Genomic DNA, 13,848 nt, shown 5'->3' with positions numbered 1-13,848 from the left:
CCCGCTGCTCCGCTCGCCGCGCCCCCAGCGCCGGCCGCTTCCCGCGGCGGACCCCGGCGGCAGCGGCAGCCGCGCTCCGGCGGCGACGGCGTCGCGGCTGCCCCCGCCCCGGCGAGGCAGGCTGTCCCCGGGAGCCGGGCGGGCATGTCTCCCGCTCCCAGCCCCGCCGAGCAGGGCGGCGCCGCCTCTGAAGGGGAGCGGGCGAGCCCCGCCGCCTCCCGGCCATGCAGCCCCTCCGCGCTCCCCTCGCCCTGCTCTGCCAGGTGCTGGGCGCCTGGGCTGCCTGCGCCCTGGCCCCCGCCGCGGCCGCCGGGCTGCCGGCGCCCCCGCAGCGCGCCCGCTGGCTGCCAGCCCCGACGCCCCTCGCCCCGGGCCGGCGGGCGGCCGCGGCTCTCCCCGGGCGCGGAGCCCTCCCTCGCGGGGCCGACGCCGCGCCCGGCGGAGCGGCGGGGCCGGGCGGTAGCTGCGCGCCCCGCGGGGCGGCGGGCGCCGGGCGGCGGCGGGCGCGGAGCAGCGAGCGCGGAGCCGGCGCGGCGGCGGGGAGGGGCGCGGCGGGCGGTCCCCGCTGGCTGCCCCTGAACGGCTCGGCCGGCGGCGAGGGCAGCGCTGGGGGCCGCGGCAACGCCACGGGGCGCCGCGCCCGCCTCCGTAACCCCTTCTACCCGCTGACCGAGGAGTCGTACGGCGCCTACGCCGTCATGTGCCTCTCCGTGGTGATCTTCGGCATCGGCATCATGGGCAACATGGCAGTGATGTGCATCGTCTGCCACAACTACTACATGCGGAGCATCTCCAACTCCCTGCTGGCCAACCTGGCCTTCTGGGACTTCCTCATCGTCTTCTTCTGCCTGCCGCTGGTCATCTTCCAGGAGCTCACCAAGAAGTGGCTCCTAGAAGACTTCTCCTGCAAAATCGTCCCGTACATCGAGGTAATGGCGGTGGGTAGGGATGCGCGGGCCCGTGCGCCTCCGCGCAGCCCACGGGCGGCCCGGCCGCGCCGCCCGCCCGCCCGCCCACCCGCGGGGATGCGGGCCCCCGGGCACCCCTCCCGTCGCTTCGCCGCCGCCGGCCTTAGCTACGTTCGGGGCCGGCGCTGCCCGCGTTCATTGCTGCCGGCCCGGGGACCTGCAGGTGCGGCGTGGTCCGGGTCTCCCGGGCACTCCTGGGGCAGAGCGGGGCCCCGGCCCGGCCCCGCGGTGACAGGAGGAGGTTCTGGCCGCGTGAGGTCCAGCAGCATCGGGATTTCGGTAGCCTCAGACTGAGCGCGTCTAGCTCTTCCTTCCACTCGCGCGAGTTCTGCCAAACTTTCCTTGCTCCTTGTGATCCTGAAAGGCGAAAAATCCTCTCAGAATTAGATTTCAAGTTTTTTGGTTTATGTTTGTTGTTTTCCTAAAGTGAAGCGAGTCAGGCAAGCGGATGGAGTGACTGGGGATAGGCTGTAAGAAGGTGATTGGAAAAAGGACCGTCAATGGGATGTATGTGCTCTTAATTTATACTATGGCGTTCAAATCTCACACTTACTTATGTGGCTTATCTTTCTATAAAAAATGACCCCAGCTCCATTTAAATCGCAGCTTCTTGGCAGTTGTTCAGAGGCTCTGTCAAAGAAGCTCTCAGCCAGCTGGCCGGAGTCCTGCCGGCAGCATTTAGGTTGTCCGCTTTATTTGTTTACTGGAACTGAACACTGAGGTTTGTTGGTAGGGTGGTAGCCCGTAATTCTGGCTGGCTCTGCTGCATTTCCAAAACCTTATGTTCAATATTATTCTGTAACTGAAAGCTGAGGAAATAACTGTTGATTCTCTTGTCCTAAGAATGAGATATTAAGAAAAGGAAAAAAACCCAACTTGTTCTTAATGCACAGAATATCAGTTTCAACAGCACATTGGTACACAGTAATACATAATTAACTGTCAACTGATATTTTTAAGAAAGTGTTTATAAAGATGTATGGTGTGTGTAGCCACTAAATTGCCATTGCTTCTTTCGTATGTGATACGCTTTATTACTGGTGGTATTGGACAAAGGGTGGAGCTGTACTACGCTTAGATGAATTCAAGGCCAGTAGTATACCACTACATTTGAAAAACTCAGAGTACACTTAATTGATTTGCACTTAAGAAGACGTGAAGGAGTAAATATGTATTTGTTGAGAAACTGATAGTACTAGGAGCTTTTAAAATTTCTGAATTGGGTTCCGGGGCTACTGTGTTAACCAGTAAAATAAGTAGTACTGTTTCAGTTGAAGTGTAACCATTTCAATTAAAGTAGCTAGTGTAGTTTAAGGGTTTTCAGGACTTCCCTGTAGTGACATTTCACGCTTCCTAACCTTTTTTTGGTGCATCCACATACAAAAAAGAAATGATTCTTCGTAATGCTGATTCTAATTAAAGATCAGTAATTGAAATGATTTGCATGGCCATGCTGTTCTTCAAAATTGGTTGCTTATGCTGTGCAGCTTTGGGCACTAAAGAGTTTGTCAGACTGAAAGTAGCTTATCTGAAATGTAGTTGCTGAAATTCAAAACCATAATCCTGAAAAACGTTCAGCTGCTGCTATCCCCCCTTTATACTTTAACAACACCCTATTTTTTCACTTTAAAGCTCTGCAGATATCTAGAGTTGAAGAACTGGCACCAGTCCAGTCATGATGGACCGGTAGCATGGTGCCTGTCTTAGGCTTAATTATTACTGGGGTCTAGAAGTGAAACATTCTCCTTGTCCCTGAGGAAATTTAATTAATTTATATCTAAGGTACAGATCTAAAAAGATACAGCCTTGGGGTTCTGTGTTGCTCCCAGAATGGCATATTTTTCATTCAGTAGTCGTTAAATATAATACTCATGTATGTAAAGTGTATTCATCACCCTGGGAGCAGTAAGTAAAAGACTGGCTTTCCCTCTCCTTTGTAAAGTGTATCCATGAGTGGCGGATATTGAGCACCACTAGTGGATTGTGCCTCTCCACAGCTTGTCTCGAGTTTGGCGAGGAGGACTCTGTCCTGGAAATCACGATTTGACCCTGCTGAGATGGAGGAGGGAGTTAGAGCAAAGTTTTGCCACTTTCCAAGTGTTGTTCAAACCTCTCAGGTGTTATACAGCCGTGCTGACACCACCAGGAGCAATGCAGATGTGGAGCATGTCATGAAATCTGCCCCGTGAGCGGCTGCTGCTCCACGCTCTGTCAAGGATTGTTCACAGCAGTGCCCTCATCTGACGGCTGAACAACACTGTCTTCTCCCTTGTTGTAGCTCACCTGGGCAGGCTTATCCCCTTCTCACACAATGGGAGAAGGATGAAGTTTTCTCTTAGCTCCTTGAGAGGAAAGCTGGAGACAGCTGTCTTCAGGAGAGGTTTCCAGACCTTCATGGAATACAAATAGAAGCATCTTCCTGAAGATGGACAAATTTTAAGCTGTTGTCTGTGTTTTCTGTAAGTTAGCCCAGCGTTTGGTTCTTTTAAGTGTCTCTTTGTTCCGTGCCTTGCATCTCTTTTTTTGCATGCCAGTTCTCCTCATATGCTGTTTAGGGAGCTACGTGTCTCACCCAGAGTTGTAGATCCAGAAATATCTCACTTCCAAGCATCAACGACCCTTACTGGACTGAGCCCTCTGTCATACCACCTTGTACTTTCAGAACTAGGGAACGGGATGTCTGATTATCCAGAGCAAGTGATATGGTGATCACAGCATTTTAACGTAACTCAAGCATGCTTTGTATTGTGCTTGAAGGTTTCAAGTGATCCCAGTGAGGAACCTTGAGTTTTCTTAGTTTAGCCTCTTGTGACCAACTGTTCTTTATTTGTGCTGTTTAATGGGTATTGTGCAGAATTTCAACAAAGCATCTGTTGCCAGTGATAACACATATGCACACAGTCTGCGGAAAACGTTTTATGATATCTTCAAGCACATTTGTATAGGTAAATGTTGAGCTTCCGGCAGTGTAAGGTCTCCACAGTATTTAATTTAAAGGGCAGTTTTCCCATACCTAATAAAGATTGGCTGTGACCAAGTACATTAAGCAGTCATTTCAGCCATGTATTGTATCACAGTTTGGTCACTTCTAACTACCTTTTAAAACTATGTCCTGGCTATGCTTGCGTAAGGAATGCTGTGCATGCAACTGAGGAAGAAACTGAGTAAATTAATTCTTCTGTGCTTCTCACAAGAACAAAGCTAGAAAGACAGGTTGTTAGTAGAAGTGGATGAAATTATCTCCACCAAGAACTTCACTTGACCCTGATGATGGCACTGTCCTGGAGGAGCAGTTCTGAATGCACTGAGAGGGAATTGAGAAGGGGATTAGAACAACTGGCACAGCTACTCTGCCCATAAGGATGTGTGGAGATGTGCTTCTCCTTTGCAGTTTTAATCCTCTGCTCAACAGTTCTTAAAATTTTGCCACTTTTCTGCAGATGGTTCGGAAGTCTAGCTTTAGACATGCATGTCTGAAGTGTTTACCTGCACACTGTGTTTATGTTGTCTTCCGCATACTTTTCTCAGTATTGCTCAGAATCAGGAGATACAGGGTACACAACAATACAAAGACAATGTCTTTGGCTAATTCCTGTTCCACAAGCCCTGCCAATGTGGAACCCTTTTCTTTTTGTTTAAGCACACGCAGTCTTTTCAGCAAAAGGACTAGGGGAAGAAAAAAAAAAAGGAGTACAGAACAATATAGTTCCAGTTTCCCTGCTTATAGATTTATGCTAGGCCTTAATAGAAAGAAATGTGTAGACAAAATCAGTAATTTTACTGTGCTTCTAAATATTTCATAGCTGTTAAATGTAACAGTTCTGTGAAGCAACATTTTTATTTTTTATTTTAATGCTGGAAGCCAATAGTGAAGAGATTGAGTAAATTGTTGAAGGCCAGAGCAGCTTGCTCAAGATGACAAATGGATTGTGTCAACTAGGACTAGAAACTATCTTTTAGGCTTTAAAAGGAAGCTTGCTTGAGTTGTGTGCGTTCTGCTCTTGGAGGTTATGCTAGAAGCTTCATGAGTTTGCGGGGGGTTGTTGGAAGTAGGCATTGCTTTCTATGCTGGCAGATTGAGACAAGCTACTTACAGCGGAGTAAGGATTTAGCATTGGGGAACGGTCTAGAATGAGGGTTTGCATAGGCTGATTTACTGTCCTGTGCAGTCCAGCACAGAGCAAGAAGTTGGCGAGGCCGGTGATGGTACACAGCCTTGCACTCAGTGCTAATAAACAGGAGCCCCTCTGCCTTTCTCATACGCCCCACAAAGAAGAGAAAGACAAAGTTTTTGGTGTCCTCATCTGGACCATATCATGCGTATGAGACTGGCTGAACTCTGGAGCAGGCTGACAGTGAAAGCCTCTGAAATTTGATGCCCTTCCGATCTCATGCCTCTGAAATCAATTTGTGGCATCACTCCTATTTCTGGTGGGTAACTTCCAGCTCAGGAAAGCTATCACAATTAGTATTCTTAGTGGAAAGCATAAGGATTGATTTGGCCTGGAATACGGATTACTCTCTTTCCCTGGAGCTGACCCTCCAGGGCAGTTTGAGGTGAGGCTTTTTCCCCTTTCTCTTTACTTGGGAGAGGCAAGCGAGAGGCACAAAGAAAGGGGCCGTTCTCTGCCTGTTCCAAAGCTGTCAGAAGAGATCCTTATTTTAAATTTCACTTTAGGGAAGCAAATACATTTTTTATGGGAGTTTATAAAAGCTGTGTATTATCTGTCTTTTCTGTGTCTTTTGTTGTGCGGCATCTTCTTTATGTCTCTTCTTTGACTCTAGTCAGAGCTAGGCTCCTGAACCTCCAGTAAGCCCTCTGGGTCATAGACAAAGATCCTCAGAGAGGTTTGCTGTTTCAAAGCTTCATACTGAGAGTTTTCTAGGGTGATGGCTACATGTGTCTTTTACCGAGCAGAATATCTTCAGCACTTATCACGCCATAAATAATTATTTAAAAGAGAAGTGTTAATATATCTCTGCCCTTCAGGTATTAATGGCGTGATGATAGTAGCTGCCATGTTGGCTGTTCTGTCAATCTTTCTTTCCTCTGCACACCCTGTCCTTAGGGGCTTATAAGTTGTCCATAAAAATTTGCTTTTGGCTTAAACTTTGCATGTGGCATTTTAGCATGAAAATGAATTTGTGTCCGATTAGGTTTCAAATTGGGTCAGTAATATTTAAGTTACATATGTGTGGAGAGAAGAAGGCAGCATCTGCTATGCCGGCACCATTGACTCTACTCTGAGCACTGGGATGTCATTTCTCCATTTGACAGGATTTTTCCTGCAAAGGAGGAGGAGGCGGCAGATTTTTAGCAGCAGTTCCATGTTGTTAATATTAAGAATTAGTGCAGGAGTCCCTTGTGTAGCATGATGAGAATTTGATTGTCAGTGGAGAATGGCACTCATTTCTTTCTTAAAAAAAAAAAAAAAGTCAATTAAATTTACTTACATGGTGGCATGGTAGACTGCAAACAGGAAAATGAACAAAAATTACATCCTTTTGTGTTTTGCGATTTTTCCAACCCTCTGGATAAGCATGTGGTGCACTATTGAGTATTTCCAGTGCTCTGACGGTCTGGTTGGCTTTCGCTTCCAACAGAATTCAAGAGCAGCTCCTGGAAATGGATTCTGATTCTGAACACTGATACTCTTAGGATATACAGAAGGAAAAGAAACACACAAAGCACATGTGCTCTATGTCTCCCTGATGTGAATGTTGGTAGTACTACAAAGGAAACAACCGTATTGTACCCGTTGTTCCACGTGTGTAGGACATCTCCATGATAGTAGTTTCCAGAATTACCGTCTTGTCTTTTAGATAATTAAGGTGATGCAGATTTTCATCCAGGATGCTTAAGCTAATTGCTAATGTCAGAGGGGTACCCTGGCCCCAGTACTCCTTAGCTACTGAATTACTTCTGCCACACCACAGTAGTGTTTTAACTGAGTGACCCTTACCTATTTTAAAGCATAAAGCCATTAATGTCTAATAGCACTTCATGTAAGAAATATAGAGATATATTTATTTATTTTTGTTCTTTCATAGTAATGACTGTCGTTCTTGGGTTTTTGGGGTTTTTTTGGTTTTTTTAATTGAAAGAACAGAAACCAGAAATCTAGATAAACTTAAACAATTAAATAATTGTTTGCAATGGGATGACCTTTTATTTTGCGGTAGTCCAGTCTTATTGCTGGACTCTGTACTGTAAGTGTAGAGTAGTATAAAAAAAGTATGGCAGTCTGTACTCATTTTGTTTATTTATCTTATGCAAAACTGACAAGTCTGCAAGAGCTGCCATGATATGTTGCATTAACATGCTCTAAAGCTGTGAAGTTTGATGGGGATATAGAACAGCCATAATAAGATGATAGACTATAATGGCTTGGGGGAAAAAATTAGTCATTTATATGATATAACAGGAATGGATATAAAGAATCTACAGGGTGTCACTGAGAGCTCAGAGATGGCTAGTAGTCATCAACCTTTTCTGTAGCTCAGCTTTCCTATTACAATGGGAAAATGTTTTGAATACCCATCCTGCCTTGTAACAAAGGAAGGAAGAGTGCCATGTGGTTTAAGAAACTCTGTGTTATCAACATAAAATATATTCTGTCTTAGAAAATCCAGCTTCACCTGGTAGAAGCAGCCACTTCCTATAACTCCTTTATTTTATCTTGTTCCGTATAAACTCAGTCTACATTGTTTTCCCTCACTTCTCCATCAGAAGGCGTGCTCGAGAACATGATGCCTGAGATGATTAGTGGTCCCTCTCATTTCCAGCCTCGACTTTTGCTTATGGCTGGTTGATTCCCATTCTGTTATATTCACTGTCCTTCGGCTTAAGTAACTTTTGTATCTCAAGATAGACTTATTTTAGGTAGCAGCAATATCACTTCTTGGTCTTCATCTTACTGAACTGAGTGACCCAACCTCTCTCTTATATTCACTCACAGAATTTGGTCTTCGTTGACCTTTTCACCCAAGTCACCTTTTCTGATCTCGTTTCTGGTTTTGTTTTCATTACCTTCATCTAGTCAAGCAGATATTAGGGAGAGAGAATTCAGAGTCTTATTTCCACTGGCATTGCTCACCGTACTACATCTGCACTGCTTCCCTGGTCAGCCAGAGGCTCTGCTCCTGGAGGCTAGGGCCAAAAGCTGTGGGACCACAGCCAGGAGAAGAAGTAGGACAGGCCAGGGAAGGCCTGGGAACATTTTGGTAATTGTTAAAGTTCGTGAAAGGGGAATGGGTATGTTGGAAGGACGGAGAGGAGAACTGATGCAATTAAGTTGAGCATTTAATGAGTTTACTGTTGTTCTCTCTGGCCTCAGTTCCGCAAATGAGTTTTGACACAGTTGACTAACAGCTGGTGAGCTAATGACCAAAGGTTTATGCAGTGTCTTGAAGGAGCATCACGGTGCCCACTAACATCCCTGTCAATGCTTTTAAAGGAGCAACAGTATTAAGAGGCTCTCTTGTAACAATAATGTCTTCTTTTGTGTGTGTATGCTGTAGCTGGTAATCCCTTCACCAGCGGTTCTCTGCCCGAATAGTGTGGGCACCTCCTCAAAGCAGGGGTTACTTCACCACCTCCTCAAAGCAGATCGGTGGTCATTTAGTTAGAAACTTGGGGACTTTTCTGATATCATCTAGTAAGAGAAAGGTGTAAACTGGTGTCATCCTGAATGTCTAGAGACTGAAGGAGAATCTTCATAGGGACCATATGGAAATAAATCAGATAACTAAGTGATGATCAAAAACTACTGAGCCTGACTTGCCCTTGCCTTGCCTCATTTCCTGCCAGGGTGTTGGAATTAAGACTGCAACAGCATATCAGCATATCAGAAACTCAGCTGTTACAACAAGAAGAGCACCATTAAACTCCATGCAGCTTCGCACCACTTTAGGATTTGTTAATTTGTCCTTTACCTACTCCCCATCAAATGAATTATCTTTGTTCTGTGGTTATTTCAGGGCAATGTAACAGATTAAAAAGGAAACTTCTCTGGCTTCTTCCATGTTTTCATCTTAACCCTAATTATTAGTATGACTGGTATGAAGAAACACCCCTAAACTGAAATTGTGTGAACATGCAGAATGTACGTCCCAGTTCTCGCCCACATCATAGGTTGTGAGCAGCACCCATTGATTTTGCTGGCTATTACTCATAGTCTGCACTGTGGGGTAAGTAATCAGACCCTTAAATTGGTATACTGCCTTTAAGCAAGTCAGCTGGAGTGAATCCCTCTTCATCTGCTTGGGCGTGTTTGTTTGGTTTTTGCAAGCTTTTCCATGGCATCACTAACTCCGTTAATCTACAGAAAATAGGCAACCGTTGCCTGTCCAGGGAAACACTAGCTTTGTTTAGCTTGTTTCATCAGTAAATCCATGGGAGAGTTTTCAAAGCCAACTTCCACTGTTAGTCGTTTCCTCTTGCTCTGTTTCACTGTCTTAAACCTCCAAGTTGCTGGTCAATTAATGTGACAGGAACCCCGTAGGTTATGTTTGTTCGTGGTAGGCATGTCTTCTTTCATTAGTCCAGCCTTAACAGCTGCAGAGTTTTAATGTCTTAGCCACTGTATAACAGCCTGTTTGCAATGAAATGCTAAAGCATTAAAAGCGTGTGCATTGGGGGCGGGGGGAGAGGCTCGCATAAGAGCTGAGAGGGAAAATATTAATGTACAAAACCTCATATTTTCTTCTGTTCTGCTGATTTTTATTTCAATTACTATTCATTCCTGAATCTCGGTTATTTCCCTGTCTCCCGTAATTGTAGAGAGCTGAGTCCTGACCCTTTTGTTATTCATGTTCAATGTTCTGGCTAAAGGTTTTGCTCTCACTCTAAGGAATTTGAAGACTGCACACACATTTAAATGTTTTGGAAACAAAGTCACTAGTCTTGAATTTAAAAATCTGACTCTCAGCAGTGATACATGAAAATTATCTTTCATTTGCTAAGTTTATCAGTGTTCATTAAGATTTCCCTGTAACTGTAATTTTTCTTCGTTTTTTTTTATTTTTTGCTGTATTTACCAAGCTTTCTTTGACTTTTGTCAGACAGTTTAACTTCCTAAATCAATAGGTTTGCCTATTAAAAGTGTTTACAATACTCCTTTGTCATCATTAAATATTCCTGCAAGTTAATTAGTAAGAGATTGCATCTTACTCATTCCATCTTTTAGGAAGCTGCTTCAAAGAATTCTCCAACTAAGCCAATGCCTGACAGTTCTAATCCCAAATGCCTAATATTTTTCAGTGATATTCAATTTTAGCAATCTGATGTGGCCATTAAATATTGAAGGCCAAAATTAATGATACATTTATATAATTGTGCATAATTGTACTATCTATCTTTGCAGAACTTTTTACAAGAGATGCATAAACAGGAATATTTCAAAATTATGGTGGAAATCAGAAAGTATTTTTTTAAATTTACCTATACGAAATTTAAATATATCATTGCACATCAAATTTGGGTAAGCAAAGTTATAGTGAACTGCCTAATATTACCCTAGATTTCCCAGTTAATTGCACAGACACGTGGTTTATTCATGATAAAAGTAAGCGTTCTTTATATTTATTAGGAATATTATTTAACAGTTTCTTTTCTTCTGCATCAACACGTTTTCGGCATAACACAAGCATGCAAACCCAACAAAATAAATGAATTAGAATGCAGCAGGGCACCTAATCTTTCTCCAATTGAAGTTAATGGGAGTTCTGCTTTGAATTTGAACTGAAGTTGAATTTATTGGAAATAGGATTAGGCCAAAATGTATATAGTCTTCTTGCAAATTTCTTTTTAGGAAATTTAATTATAAACAGGATAAAATGATAGGAAATTATGTTTCATGACAGTACAAGATTTCAATTCATGCATAGAATGATGGTTATTAAGGCTAGAGAACATATACATTGCTCTGTACTTGCTCCTTACAATATATAATTGAGAGCTCTGTCCAATCCGTCTTTAAATCATTTGAACAACGAAACTTCTGCCATTTCTCCTGGCCTGCAGTACGCTCTCCCACAGGATGTTTCCTATGAAATTAAGCCTAGATTTTCCTGTGAATTTTTTCTAAATGAAATGTTGAAGATAGATAGATTATTAAAACCTATCTATTATAGTGAAGGTCAGTTTTGCACAGGCTCTGGAAGTCTGAAGATTTCAGATACAGTCTCTTTGAACTCACAGTACAGGATGACTTTACGTGCCTACATCCCATCAAAATTTCACTTAAAAGCGTAAGTCCACAAAAACATTTGTTGGACCCTACTCCGTTCAGTAGATGCCCAATCCGCAGGGTTCCTAAATTTTGTAGATATGGAAGGTTTTGATGTTATGATCATGCTTGATGAACATGTGATGTGGGCATAAGTTCATACTTCTGCTGAAGGAAGACTCTCCCATCTCTCCCCTTTGGACTTAAATTCCAATCCCTGTGGTGGAACTGATCTTTCTGAAAAACACTCCTTAGAAAAATGGGGAGGGGGAAGGGGTTTAGTTTTACATATTGGCCAGTTCCTCAATCTTTTTTCCACTCAGTGTTGCACAGATGTTTGCATGGGCCTCCAGGAGAGGATGACACCAAGCTGAAATAAATATTTGTAGGCAGAAAACCAGAAGGATGTACTCTTTGGGATGCATGCTGGATGATAGTTCAGCAAACACTGGAAGCTAAGTTCTGTCTGTGATGCTTCTTTTGATGGTGCTCAGCACCATGGTGCTTAACTGTCTCCTCCAGTGATACCTCTAAACTAGATTTTCCTTTGCCTTTGTCAGTCAAGGGGCTAGACTTGACTGGTGTTTCAGAACACAAATTGGGCTCTCTTTAACTATGAAAGAGTATAAACCTCTTCCAGAGAACAGCTCAATGGTAAGAGCCTTCATCCAATGTACAAGAAATTAATTCCCTCTTTAGCCCGAGTGAGTTCCAGCCTTCATCTTCTGTCTCTAAGAAGACTGCCATCAACAGGGGACTTTTGAAGGAGATGAAGTTTTCCCACTCTCCACTGAATAATGAACTGTACCCTTGTAGCCGTCCTTTTTTCTTTTTCCTTTTATCCTCCCCCGCCCCCCCCCGACAGCAGCTGTATTAACTTACATTCCCTTTTCTCCTTCCCAGGTAGCCTCTCTCGGAGTCACCACATTCACACTCTGCGCCCTCTGCATCGACCGATTTCGTGCCGCCACCAACGTGCAGATGTATTACGAGATGATCGAAAACTGCACCTCGACGACGGCCAAGCTGGCCGTCATCTGGGTGGGCGCGCTGCTGCTGGCCCTGCCGGAGGTTGTGCTGCGCCAGCTGGCAAAGGAGGACCCCGAATACAGCGGCAGCCCGCCGGGGGAGCGGTGCGTGGTGAAGATATCCACCGCGCTACCCGACACCATCTACGTGTTAGCTCTCACTTATGATGGGGCGAGACTCTGGTGGTACTTCGGCTGCTATTTTTGTTTGCCTACCCTTTTCACTATTACCTGCTCCCTGGTAACAGCGAGGAAGATCAGGAGGGCGGAAAAGGCTTGCACAAGGGGCAACAAGCGACAAATTCAGCTGGAAAGTCAGATGAACTGCACAGTGGTGGCTTTGACCATTTTATATGGGTTTTGCATCATTCCTGAAAACATTTGCAACATTGTGACTGCCTACATGTCCACAGGGGTCTCTCAGCAGACTATGGACCTCCTCCATCTCATTAGTCAGTTCCTTTTGTTCTTTAAGTCCTGTGTTACCCCAGTTCTCCTTTTCTGCCTCTGTAAACCTTTCAGCCGGGCCTTTATGGAGTGTTGCTGTTGCTGCTGTGATGAATGCATCCAGAAGTCTTCAACAGTGACAAGTGATGACAATGACAATGAGTACACCACAGAACTGGAGCTCTCCCCTTTCAGTACCATCCGTCGCGAAATGTCTACTTTTGCCTCCGTGGGGACTCACTGTTAATTGACCTTAGGACTTTATTTCCTGTATCTTTTTCCTTTTTCTTTTTTTTTTTTTTTTTTACTTCATATTTTTCTTCTTGAAGCAAAATGCAAGAAAAAAAATGATTATTGAAAACTACTCTGGAAGCCAATCTGCATATTAACAGTCGTGCTTTGGAAAATAATTTGTTTGGTTATTAAAATGAAAGAAAGAGAGAGAAGGAGAGCCAGCATTCAGTTTTAAATCATGATATTTTGTATGGTGCTAGGATTTGATTGTTTGGGAAGGAGAATCCATATCAATCCACTTTTATTTAATTCCATAGTATTTTTTTGATAATCACTGTAAAATTATTATATAGACATTGTGGGTTTTGCAAGATGTTTCATGTAAAAGATGTGGTGGAAAGTATTTGAAGGTAGTTTTAATCCAATTACTGTACACTATTGTGAGAGGACTTGGACTTCAGAAAATCTATAAAGTAGCATAAAAATAAATGAGGTTTTATTCTTTAATTTCATTGTCAATCTGCATTTAACAAGGACACCTACAAGTAGTAGTAAATTCCTTTAATAAGTAAAAAAAATCTTTGCATAAAATAATTTAAATGGCCATATTTAATTTACCGTTCATGTACTTACCCTTGGAGGCTATAATTACAGTGTTTAAGGAAGATGGTTATAATGGTATTAGATTTACATGAGTGGTTTTTTTAATGTATATTACAAAAGTTCCATGTGCCTCATTGAAAAATTCCTTCTTAACCTGCAGGTATACAAAACCTGAGTTATTTTGTACTTCTTACGAAGAAATATTTGCTTTCTCACTAAATTTTGTCTTGTGTGGTTTCAAAGTCAAGTTTCTTTCCAATTTGTTATTGGTTTTACATTGAGATTATGTCCTCAGTCTCTGTATGTATAGCTCCTACTGGCTTCAGTGAGAGTCCCATT

General features: G+C 43.7%; 1 protein-coding gene across 1 annotated transcript; it reads left to right on the top strand.

Annotated features, from left to right (window-relative positions):
- Nucleotides 1-224: 224 nt before the first annotated feature.
- On the top strand, nucleotides 225-12,935 carry GPR37 (G protein-coupled receptor 37). Its single transcript, XM_050914203.1, has 2 exons — nucleotides 225-929; nucleotides 12,101-12,935. The coding sequence occupies exons 1-2, from the start codon at nucleotides 225-227 to the stop codon at nucleotides 12,917-12,919; spliced, it is 1,524 nt and encodes a 507-aa protein (XP_050770160.1). The 3' UTR covers nucleotides 12,920-12,935.
- The last annotated feature ends 913 nt before the right edge of the window (nucleotides 12,936-13,848 follow it).

This window comes from Gymnogyps californianus, chromosome 1 (genome assembly GCF_018139145.2).
Source record: "Gymnogyps californianus isolate 813 chromosome 1, ASM1813914v2, whole genome shotgun sequence".
Taxonomy (NCBI): domain Eukaryota; kingdom Metazoa; phylum Chordata; class Aves; order Accipitriformes; family Cathartidae; genus Gymnogyps; species Gymnogyps californianus.
The sequence above is the reverse complement of the archived record's forward strand: the minus strand, read 5'-3'. Positions and strand labels throughout refer to the sequence as shown.

What these genes read in the sequence shown, in the direction of transcription:
- GPR37 (XM_050914203.1), top strand. Translation starts at nt 225, where the DNA reads ATGCAGCCCCTCCGCGCTCCCCTCGCCCTGCTCTGCCAGGTGCTGGGC. An exon ending in AAATCGTCCCGTACATCGAG is followed by an intron (nt 930 to 12,100) that starts GTAATGGCGGTG and finishes TCTCCTTCCCAG; the next exon opens with GTAGCCTCTCTCGGAGTCAC.